Source organism: Penicillium atrosanguineum (assembly GCF_028827265.1).
Source record: "Penicillium atrosanguineum strain IBT 20685 chromosome Unknown utg000002l_segment0_segment0, whole genome shotgun sequence".
Classification (NCBI taxonomy): Eukaryota; Fungi; Ascomycota; class Eurotiomycetes; order Eurotiales; family Aspergillaceae; genus Penicillium; species Penicillium atrosanguineum.
Genome location: NW_026623134.1, coordinates 3,423,187 through 3,434,490, shown reverse-complemented (window position 1 = coordinate 3,434,490; position 11,304 = coordinate 3,423,187). Strand labels below are relative to the sequence as shown.

Sequence of the window (11,304 nt, the reverse complement as noted above, 5' to 3'; positions counted from 1 at the left end):
CCGGGAGCGGACGAACCCCTTCGAGTGGAGACACAGCTTTTCAAAGAGCTGGTTGGACACAGGCTATCTGCCATGTGGAATGTCATTTTCTGGGTCTCTTTCGGGCTTTTCTGGCGAGCGGGGTTGACAGCTGTGGAACCTAGGGAAACATGGAAACATTCCCGTCGGGGGAGGTTTCTTGGTAACTTAACCCCAGAGCCAGACACTCGGGACTGTATATAGATGGAACTTTTTAGTATCATCTTAGAATGGGTGCCATAGCTGGATTGTCTCAATTGTGCAGCACTAAACAGCGTACAAGTTCATTATACGGTGTAGGCCCAGAATCAGTCCAGGTAATATCCACCCGCTCCTCTATCAGCACTCCGCCACCCAAATGTTAGACTAAGATGTCAATTTACCCCTCTCTCATCATTCACGGGACACCGGCAAGGTTTACGGAGTACACCGATTTCTTTACGGCGGACAAAGAACCAGCTGGAGCTTAGGCCCGACACCCTCACCCACAAAAAAGTCCCTCATCCGATACTCAACGTCACCAATCCCAGTCCCCGTGCCACCTACCACTGACAAATCAAACTTCCAAAGTAACCTCGCAACAGTCAAAGAAAGCTCCATGATCGCCAGCTGCCGGCCGGGACAACCCGTTGCACCCGCGCTAAACGGATGAAAAGCCGTTCCTAGCGTGTGCTCTCCATCCAGCCAACGCTCCGGCACAAACGCAAACGGATCCCGGAAGACTCCCGTTCGGTGAATTGCGTACGGACTCACACCGACATTTGTGCCCGGCGGGAACGTACATCCATCGATAACAAGTCCCTCGCCCACGATCTCCCGCGGCAGGTGGCCTGGTGTTGGGGGTGAGAGGCGAAGGCTTTCATCGATGCAGGCGCGTAGGTAGGGGAGGGTTACGAGTGGGTTGCCATGGGTGTAGTGAATTGTGCTAGGGTGTGGGAAGGTGTTGTGGATTTCGTGTCGTGATTTTGAGAGGGCTGATGGGTGGTGCGCTAGATAGAAGAATGTTGCGGATAGAGCGCCTGATGTTGATTGTGAACCTGCTACCATCAGGAGGACGCTTTCGCAGGCTAGGTCACCGATTGTGTAGCTTTGGCCTGTCTCTGGGTCGCGACCGTTAAGGAGGTATTCGAACATGTCTGTGCTTCGCTTTTCGTTGGAGGTATCTTGGGTCCAGGCCTGGCGTCGGGCTTCTAGTTTCTGGAGGCAGAAGTCTCGGAATCGGGCGTTGTCGTGGAACGATTGGCCTCCTAGTATGGAACCTAGTCTTGTCTTGAAAATAATCCATCGCAAAATCTTGGTGAAAGGGTGGTAGCCCAGCTGCTTCCATCAGTGACACTGGCTGCTGTGGGAAGAGATCCGTCAAGGCTCACAGATGTCCAGCCTGCTGTGGCTTTAGGAACAAGTCCAACAATTGAACGATTCTCCTTTTTTGCTGTGAGTTCAAAAGATTGCCCATATCCTAGGTCCCCCAGGATATCAAAGATCAAGTAATTGCACCACTCTCCCAGATCAACACATCCATCATCCTTTTCTGCCTCAGCACCAAGACACTCTATCCATGAATCGATGAGATTACAGATCCTCGGCTCATAATTCTTCAACGCTTTTTCAGAGAATGCATGAGACAATAGTCGACGTTTGATCGCATGTCGGTTTTTCTCCCTGGCTGTGAAGGTGCTCTCGAAGCCACCAGCTGAATCTCGGACTGTTTGATACCAGTCTGACTTGATTACGTTGGACTTGCGTGACTTGTAAATGGTTTCAACTGCTGTCGGAGTATTGAAGGATATATGATCCGGAGTAAAACGCACGACGGAGCCTATATGTCGTGAGCGACAAGTTGCTGACGGTTCATTGTTTTGATTAAAAACATACCATATCGAAGGTGAAGACTGTGGATCCATTCATGTCTGTCGCCGTTTCTTGCGTGATAATAGTGCGGTATGGAAGATAATCGGGCCAGAATGGGTCCTGGGTACCTGGAAAGATGGTTGAAGTAAAGTCGGTATAAGATTGTACTGGAAACCTGTGCTTATCAGTTGTGCGCTCCAGCAATAACAGAGGGTGCTTGCTGACAATGATGATGGAGATTCCAGCCAGAAGGCTCCAACTCCCACCTATGTCTTTGAAGCTTATCTGTAACTCAGACATACTGCTAGGTGGTAGTGAGATTTATCCAAGTCTCGCGTTGGACAGTCCGTGAGGTGGGGGTCTACTCAAGGGCATGGCGGTCAATAAGCTTACGGCAATATTAAACCTAGTGTAGTGATAGACTTTAAAACAGGGCAATTAATAACTTACAGATAGCTGTAAACATATAATTTGATACTGGACTAGGCAGCCAGGATCAAGTGCTGATTTATCGAAGTCTAGAAATATAGTATGTGCAAGATGTCAATTACATACAGCTGGCTCTCTACAATTTGCCCTGTCTCTGAGCCAGTCTCATCCTCTTCTTCTCCTCTGCCAAACCGTCGACAAAATCTTGTCCAACGCTCTGTCTCTCCTCCAAGCTCTTCTGCAGCCACTTATCCTGCCGCATTTTGGGCCCTTCTGCCCAACGCTTAGACTCGGTAGCAAGGAAATCCGCCACATGACCTGCCACTTTGTACAGATTGCGATCAAAAGTCATAGTATGCTCCCCGTCTTCAATCACAACCTGCTTCACGGCGCCGAGTTTCACTCCTCCGTTTCCTCCAACACCGATCCCAGTCAGACGGAGCCTCTCCTCCCGAACCTTCACAGGCCCAAAGGCAGGCGAATTGTTTCCCCCAATATAAAGTGCCCATGGTCGCATATTCGGCAACATATCCCAAGCTTTCTTCAGTTCAGGTCGGTAGAAATGACCCAATTGATGTCCCTCCGGGTCAGCATCAGGGACGGATTCTCGATCGGCCAGAGTCACATCAGCCATACCACCAGGCCCGCGACCAACGCCTGTCGGGTTCATCCGACCTATCAAAGCAACCAGTTGATTTCTGGGCGTTGTAATAGCCCACTCTTCGCCTTTCTCTCCCTCTCTTCCATAAACACCATATTCTCTGAACCGCTCACTGACGCTCCTCTCCCAAGCTTTGGCGTTATGCAACCTGAACAATTGAGTTTCCGCTTCTTGTCTCGTCGAATACGCATCTTTGAATTTCAGAATCGCGTTCGCCCAACCGATTGTCGTTCCCATTCCATATAAAGGATCAATACCCGGCTCGATGAACGCGAGAGAGTGGAAGAGATTGGGATGCCAGTTTGACAAGCTGAAAAGCTGATTACAGCCAAAGGAGTGGCCGAGTCCGATTATCGGTCGCGTCATTTTGTCGCGGAAGTGGTATATCACGTCCATTAAATCGCGTGAGTGGTCGGTCCAGGCGGGGTCGCAACCTAGGTTGTGTCGATTTGCCACAGCGCTTTCGCCGATGTTGTACATATCTGCGATCCAGATTGATTGGATGATGGTTCCATTCTGGCGTGCTTTGCATAGTAATTCTGCAAAAAGAGGCTCGTAGAGCTCTTTAATGAATCCTACGCCTCCTGATGCGAGGATGGTAATCGGGACCGTGTCTTCGTATCTAAATGGTTCATTTCGAGGAATGTATTGTTTGACCGATAAGTGGACACCTTTTTTTTCGTCCGATATGGCATGCGGGTATTCGCGAAATGGAGAGACGGGGATGAGGTGAGAAATGATGTCGAAAGGAAAGTCGGCCTCGAGAGGAGGTACACTGAATGAAGCGGACATCACAGCTGTGGCCTATAAGCGATTAAAAGAAAAGGAAAAACAACCCCCATTCTGCAAGGCGGACTTTGTGTGACTCTAATAACTGTCTTCCGCGGCTTTTCGCCCCCAGCTGCATGTCAGCTTCACATGGTCGGAATAGGGTTAGTGTTTAGCCATGAAACGGATAATACAGGCGATGAAGAACGGGTCCACATCATCCAAACTACAAAACATATATGTACACATACACTTGGCCGATTGGACGGAACATGGTGATCCCGAATTTGACAACAATGTTATAGCTATATTGGACAGCTGGCCCCAATTTGACACTTCTAGGTGTCATGTGACCGATGGTGATGCCCGAGGCGCTGCATTGCTGCCCCGCTTCCATCATCCACCCGTCGGGTCGCCGAACCTCCTTCGCTCTCCCCGTCTGGTTTCTTCAACAATGTCACTGCCACCCAACGCCACAGTAGAGACTATCTCAGTCCGTCGACTAGCTATCGACATCGTGACGCCGTACGCACAAGCTGTCGAGCGTTTTCGTTCCCTGGTGCCACCTATCAAGCTGGGTGACCTGCGCAATGCAACTAGCCCCGACCAAATCGAGGCAGTAGTTCGCGACACCGCAACAACAACAGGCTTCGTACTATTCAACGAATTCAATCACGGGCATTGGATCAGTCATTTCCCTCCGTTTACCACAGCGCCTGAGGCAGCTGGCGTTGGACATGGAGCTCACCGCTTCATCTTTGGAAACCCTCTGTTCGCGATCACGATGATTCGTGAGAGCATCGAGGCAGCTATGCATGTTCCCTTGGACTGTGGTTTCTTCGAGCAAAATGACGGCTCGGCAAAGATGGTAATTTTGCTGCCAGATGGTCTAGTCGCCGGACACGCCGGTGCGGCTGAGAACGAGGCGCTACATGTGGCCGCGCGGGCGCTGGAGGCTAAGGTGTTTAAACTGATTGAAGCGATTACAAATTCTTAGGCTAGGCGATCAATGTTGAATTCTCGGTCTGGGTTTATAATTGGTCTTTCAATGTTCTGCATACATGCATTGCTTCATGCGGTCTTCTTGTGCACGAGGGCCGATCCTCGCATCTTAAACTCAGGTGCTGGGCTGATGCCACCGCGGTACCATAGTGCTTCGTCGTCACGGTTAGGGATCTCACCTTCTTTACGTAGCCCTAATGTCTTGTCTTTGGTCGCATCTTCTTCGACCCATTGGCAATCACGGAATGCAATCTGGAGGTCCTCGTAGCGAAATTTGCCACGACCGTGGTAATGTTTTCCGAGGAGGGGAATGATCGCTTTGCTTGCAGTTCGACTATAGTAATGAGGAATTCGAGAGAAGAGGTGGTGCGTGACATGGTCGGAGGAAATGTGGTGCATGAAGTGCGTGCCTATGATACCAAAGTCGCGGTCGATGGTGGCCGTGGCACCACGAAGGAAGGTCCATGAGTCTGCAGTGTACTTTGGCACTGACGGGTGTGTATGGTGAAGATAGGTGATCATTACTACGGTGTTGCATGCATTGTTAGTCGCAAGGTCTAGCCAGGAACTTGTGAAACTTACCGATCCAGTGATTCACCCATGTCCAGGGGACAATATAAACCCAGAACAAGGTCTCGAAGGAGCCAAACACGTGGTACAGGTGATACAGCCCAGCGATTGTCGTCAAGCATCCGATGTCAGACAACACAATGGCTATCTTCTCCGACTCGCGGAACATCGCACCCCACGGGTCGAAATGGCTGTGTCTCCAGGCAGACATACCCTGTTTGATCACAGCTGTGGAAGGGCATGTGATATTGGATAAGATATACCAGTTCCATCCGATGGTCTGCTGTAGGATGATACGAAGGAACAGGACAAGAGGGGCATCCTGGCCGACTTCCTCGAGCATCTCCGCAGCGTGACCGATCTTCTCAGCATAGTCACCCCGTCGGGGTGGGACATAGTTGAGATCTTTATCAATGTGGTTGGCATAAATATGGTGACGACGATGCGTTGACTTCCAAGAGAAGTATGGTGCAAGCAAGGCCGAGTGCAGAGTGAAGCCAATAGAGTCATTCAGAAGACCGGAAGTTGAGAAACCACTATGACCACAGTCGTGGGCAATAACCCACAACCCCGTCCACACAACTCCCTGGGTGAAGCCATACGCGTTGACCACCGCATAGTACGCAATAGTCGACTGACTCACGAACTCAGTATGAAGCAAATAGTAAAGACTACCGAGTAAGATAGCGGAGTAAGTCAGGTCTCGGGCGAGATAGAAGAAGGACCAGAAGAGGCTTGGCTGAAAGCAATAGTCGGGGATGGCATTACGAAGCTCTTGGACGCTAACTTCTTTATTCAGATGCTATACAAAGTGTGTTCGTTAGCCAATTCAAGCATCGTAATTTTTTCATCATAATAGGCTTCGAATACTTACTCCTCCGTCAACCAAATCAGTAGGATGGCATTCCTGCTGAGTTAAAAAGCCAGTCCTTTCTTTCTCCATGTTGATCAAATCGAAAATTTAGTTCTCTTACTGAACATACAAGAAAAATGCAGATGCCTTGTCGAAAAATTTATCCCTCGTGCGGGGTACCACAGCGGACAAAAGTATCGGGTAAATTATCATATACCATCGTATACCTCTCCAGCGCGACAAGTATCGTGTGGTCCCTCCGTGCATGCCCCATTGATGCAGTGTACTGCACACCAAGCAACCGAGAAGACCGAGTCTGACTGTTTCTATTCTTATCCCCAGCGTTGTGCGTGGGTTGTGTGATGGAAACTAGAACCGAGAACGGTCTTGGTCCCATCAGCCAGTCCACATTTTATTCGAGCAAGCCTATTACGTCGAGGCGATATCACTTTATGCTTCCATACAAAAATGGCAAGCTTTGCACCAGATGTGAGTGGTCAGCTTTGTGGGTCTGGGGGGAATTACAGGTTTCTAGTGCTGAGATCAGAAATCCTGCGATAAGGGCTGAGAGCTGCCCGCGAACACGTAGTATACATACTTTCTTAATCTGAAAATGGTATTTCGGTACCCACTTAGGCACGTAGGCGACGATCCTGCATCTATGAAAAGTTATTGGTCGCATGCAAAGTTTTGTTTATCGAGGAGATATTCTGCCGAGGACCACGTTTGAACAATGTATTCATTGATCTTTAGAGTTGAAGATTCCCGTTTACTTGATAAAGCTCTTTTTGTTCGAGTCAAATGCTTTCTCTTGTGGTTTATAGTCGAGAAAAGAAGTCAGTCGAGGTCTGAAAGCCCAATGCAGCCCTCAAATGTGGTGTAACCTTAGAAAAGGACTATTCCTCTGGAGAACCAATAACTTACATTAGCGCCACTGCGAGTTCTTGGCCTACATTTGGGGACTTTACACAATTTTGTCCTGCCACGGTACTTCCATTGTTGGAATTAGTCAAGTAATTGCTAAATCTCCGGTATTTACATCCCTTGAATCAAGCCTGGTTCTGCAAGAGCAATCGTGTCTCATCACAAATCCACGTTTTTTTATCCTGTACGAGTACTCAACCACCAATCGGAGGCTGAGTCAGCAAGGAAGTTATTCTAGTTGCTCGCTTTCGCATCATTCACCATATCCTCTGCCGCCTTCTCCGCCACCATGTAGGTTGACAGGGCGGTGAAAGTCCCGGGGATACGCGGGTACACCGAAGCATCCACAACACGAAGGCCATTCACGCCACGGACTCGAAACTTTGAGTCAAGAACCGCCATTGGATCCTCATCGGGGCCAATAGGACAAGTGCATGAAGCATGGTGACCCCAAGCCGTGTTCATGATATAGTCATGGATATCTTCGGTTGAGGTGATGTCCTTTCCAGGAAGAACTTCCTTGACTTCGACAAGCTGGCGAGAAAATGCGTCACGGGCAAGATGAATTGCCTCCGTGATTGCCTCAAGGTCCTTTGAATAGTCACCGCTACCGGTGTCGAAGTAGTTGAAGACAATCTGGGGCATATCGAGTGGGTCAGCAGAGAGGAGCTTCACAGAGCCTGCAGTGTTGCGCGGGTGTGCCTTCAGAATAGCCCAGGAGTACCAGTCATGGCGCTCGGTGATGTTGATGCTGTAGCCGGGGAAGTAGCCTCGGAAATTGATAGGTCCGCCGAAGATGAACGCATCGTAGCTATCATCTGCCGTAACGGAACTTTTGTAGAAAATAGTGCTGACGAAGCCTGGGGAAGAGTAAACACCACGGTTACCCAGGCCGGGATTCTCCCATCGGGTCAGGCACGGATCTGTCTCACCCCCGAAACCGAAATTACACCCGTCGAGAGCACTGAAATTCCGAGGCAGATGGCCTTGTACCGCAGTTTCGTAGTGATCTTGCAGGTTGGTGCCCACACCAGGCAAGTCTTTTACAACATCAATTCCAAACTTTTGGAGTTCATCGGCAGGACCAATTCCACTCAGCTTCAGCAGCTGTGGCGAGTTGTATACACCTCCAGCGATAACCACCTCACGTGAGGCTATGACACTACCGGGACTGCCTTTGCCAGCAGTGCTGGAGCGAGGACTTGCGCGGTAAAGGTACCTGCCGTCGAGGAATTCCACGCCGGTAGCACGTGGCGTGGTGGAGTCATCGAAAGTAACCTTGGTCGCGTGGCAGTTGGTGCGAATATCGAGGGGATACTTCTTTGATCCATCCGCATTCTTCGCATCTCGTACCTTGACAAGGAACTCGCGTGGTCCGTTGCGCTTGTTGCCATCGGTAGCGATAGGAATCTGGTAGTACCCTGGATTGGTATCGCGGGACTTGGAATCCCGATTGGCGTCAGCAGCCAGGACAGTTGCGAGATTGAACACGGCGTTAGTCTGGTTGCCCAAGGCAAAGGCACCACCGAGGACCATACTCAACAGCTGAGGGTCTTCTAGGACAAGGTCAAGAGGAGCTTCTTCGTCGCTCAGCCAACCGTCATAACCGTGACCCGGGATAAGAGGCAAAAGGTAATTGTTATTCTCCAAGCGCTCAAAGTACTTGCGCATGTTCTCCGGTGACCAGGATCCATCGCCGGTGAGGGTTGAGATATATTCAAAGTCGGACTCGTGCGGATAGACAGTAATCAAAGCGTTGTGAGCAGTGCAGCCGCCAAGGGTTCCCGTACGAGGGTACAGAGTGCCTTTCATTATTGAGCCTTCTGGCGGGTTGAGTCCAGTGTATTCTTCACCATCGGGGGTGGTATAAGTTGTCTTGTAGTCCAGAGCCTGACGCTGTTCATCTGCGTAGTGGTGGACGAAAAAGTTCCAGGCGAGACCCTCATCTTCAGATGCCTTGGCGGAATATGCAGGTACAGTATAATTAGCGTTAAGTCCTTGGTCATCTCCAGCTTCAATTAATAGGGTCTTGTAGCCAGCAAGAGCGAGACGGGCAGCCAGCGGTCCTCCGCCAGCTCCTGATCCCACAACGACATATTCATAACCAGTGAGTTCCACGGCAGCTCCTAGATTTGCCAAAATGGCAGCCAGGCTCAACAGCCGTGAAAAAAACATCACTAGTGCCGTGGAACAACGTGATCTCGTGATCTAGAAGTTTCTGAAAGAGCAAGGGTTCAATTTCCCCGAAGCATTCGAATACTTTTATCCAAGATCGCCAGGTGTGGAGACATCTCCTTTCCGACAGCCTCGTGGGGCAACTGGGGTAAAAAGCGACTTGAAGGAAAGCATGTTCTAGTGTGAAAGGCCCCAAGCACTTGCAAGCGAAATGAGACTGGTGATCGAGCTGTCTTGGGCTAATAGTTCGAACCGTGGACCCTGCCAAGACCCCGAGGCACCAACCGGGAACCACGCTGTGAAGTCCATAGCGCTGACGATCGCCCCTTTTCAAGCAGGAGAGTGTCAATTGAGCACTATCGAAAACGCCGAATCTTGTGGCGTTTTCGCACATGCATCGGACTCCGAATTCAATAGAAGCAAGTGGCGCATTCTATGTGCATGGATTATTCATGCATGTGTGGATAGGCGTGAGTGATCTGTCGGGTTTCTGTGTCAAAGAATTGTCGGTCGGCTGACCTTCGTGACGGTCCTTTTCCTTTTAGTTATCAAGTTAAAATAGGCCCTTTTCTAGCGATGTAAGATTTATGAATGCGCCAAAAACGTTGGAATTCAGAGATATAGGAGAGGAGAAGCAATCTAGTGATTACTATACATAGAAAGGGCGCGGGGGCGCGGAGGCGCCTGAGGCCTGAGGCACCTGCCAGTGAGTGGGTTAGGCAGATTCAAAGCTCCCCACGAGGGACCTTGCTAGTGCATTTCTGCTTGACCCGATGGATAAAATTCCCATCAATCTGATGGTCGATATGGTACACGCTCAGCCAATAGCCGCGGGGTATCAGGATCATGGCTGGGCAAGACGACCACTTCCGTCTCTCTAGCAAACTGTCTGATCATTTTCAAGGTCTGTAGAGCACGCATGGGATCATCGTTGACACCATCTGGCTCCTCCTTATCCAGAAGAGCTAATCCATAGGTCGCGTCACCAGGCAAAAAGTAAGTGACGCAGTTATTATATGTGCACTCGTCACTATATACTACCAAACTGATATGCCCTGGAACATGACCAGATGTGTCCACGATCCAGATCTTCCCATCTTCTGTCAGTGGATATGACTGTTTCCAGGGCCCAAGCGGCTTGTCTTGGAGGTCTACAATCTTCGGTGTGAAGCCTTCTGGCCAATGGTTGGGAGTTGCTCCCTCAATGCTTGCAAAAGTCGGATGCTCGCCGAATGCTTTCCAGTGCTCGCGACTGATATAGATCGGCAGATCTGGAGCCTCTGTAATCAGGCCTTCGAGGCCGCCCGCATGGTCATTGTGAAGATGGCTCAGAACAACGCCTTTCAGATCGGTAGGCTTGATATCCATTTTGCGAAGTTGCTCGACAATACCATCTTGGTGCTCAATGGTGAATTGAGAGAGAAGACCGTTCAAGAGGCCAAGACGCGGGAAATAGCCAGAATTGTTGCAGCTGGGGGACTGGCCTGTGTCGAATAGAAATAGGCCTTCTGGGTGACGGATGAGAAACACCCCCACGGGGAGAGAATCTGTCCATCCTCTATCACAGAGGCATCTTAGACGGCGAAGGAGTGCAAAGTTGCCTGCGGGCTGGGAGAGCATTGATGGTCTGATGCGGACCGTCCCTGTCGTAAGGAACGTCAGCTGTACATCCTCATTCCTTGGTCCTGACGCCATTATGCTTCTCTGGTGCTTTCAAAGTTGGAGGTATTCAGGATGATGAACATTCACAATGAGAATCTCGTCGAAGTATTTAAAGTGGCTAACCCGAATGGGTTCAAGGGATAAATTAGTCCGCCGATAACAAAGTCATGGTCAGCCGAACTTGTACTTAGCCGAAGAGATGTGAATGACAGCCGTATTTGCCGAACGGCGCTAACGCTCAATGGAGATAATTTGTCGTAGATACCTACAAACTTCAACCACAAAAACCTTACATTACAGCATTGCCAAACTTGGTCTCTAGATAAAGGTCGTCTTTAAAGTTCGGCAAATACGGCTGCTATCCAACCGTTCATCCGCTAATATGCCTCCT

The 11,304-nt window shown here is 49.9% G+C and overlaps 6 protein-coding genes across 6 annotated transcripts; 1 reads left to right on the top strand and 5 right to left on the bottom strand.

Moving 5' to 3' along the window:
• Window positions 1-456: 456 nt before the first annotated feature.
• Window positions 457-1,926, bottom strand: N7443_003066 (cytochrome P450; the record flags this gene model as incomplete). Its single annotated transcript, XM_056883122.1, has 3 exons — window positions 457-1,335; window positions 1,389-1,766; window positions 1,894-1,926. 3 exons carry the CDS (start codon window positions 1,924-1,926, stop codon window positions 457-459), a joined length of 1,290 nt encoding a protein of 429 aa, XP_056744963.1.
• Window positions 1,927-2,434: 508 nt separating this feature from the next.
• On the bottom strand, window positions 2,435-3,751 carry N7443_003065 (uncharacterized protein; the record flags this gene model as incomplete). Its single annotated transcript, XM_056883121.1, has 1 exon — window positions 2,435-3,751. One exon carries the CDS (start codon window positions 3,749-3,751, stop codon window positions 2,435-2,437), a length of 1,317 nt encoding a protein of 438 aa, XP_056744962.1.
• Window positions 3,752-4,181: 430 nt separating this feature from the next.
• On the top strand, window positions 4,182-4,724 carry N7443_003064 (DUF302 domain-containing protein; the record flags this gene model as incomplete). Its single annotated transcript, XM_056883120.1, has 1 exon — window positions 4,182-4,724. One exon carries the CDS (start codon window positions 4,182-4,184, stop codon window positions 4,722-4,724), a length of 543 nt encoding a protein of 180 aa, XP_056744961.1.
• Window positions 4,725-4,798: 74 nt separating this feature from the next.
• N7443_003063 (uncharacterized protein) lies at window positions 4,799-6,242 on the bottom strand (the record flags this gene model as incomplete). The annotated part of the gene is made up of 3 exons (XM_056883119.1): window positions 4,799-5,253; window positions 5,312-6,101; window positions 6,174-6,242. 3 exons carry the CDS (start codon window positions 6,240-6,242, stop codon window positions 4,799-4,801), a joined length of 1,314 nt encoding a protein of 437 aa, XP_056744960.1.
• Window positions 6,243-7,310: 1,068 nt separating this feature from the next.
• On the bottom strand, window positions 7,311-9,251 carry N7443_003062 (GMC family oxidoreductase; the record flags this gene model as incomplete). The annotated part of the gene is made up of 1 exon (XM_056883118.1): window positions 7,311-9,251. The coding sequence occupies one exon, from the start codon at window positions 9,249-9,251 to the stop codon at window positions 7,311-7,313; it is 1,941 nt and encodes a 646-aa protein (XP_056744959.1).
• Window positions 9,252-10,040: 789 nt separating this feature from the next.
• On the bottom strand, window positions 10,041-10,946 carry N7443_003061 (N-acyl homoserine lactonase family protein; the record flags this gene model as incomplete). The annotated part of the gene is made up of 1 exon (XM_056883117.1): window positions 10,041-10,946. The coding sequence occupies one exon, from the start codon at window positions 10,944-10,946 to the stop codon at window positions 10,041-10,043; it is 906 nt and encodes a 301-aa protein (XP_056744958.1).
• Window positions 10,947-11,304: the final 358 nt, after the last annotated feature.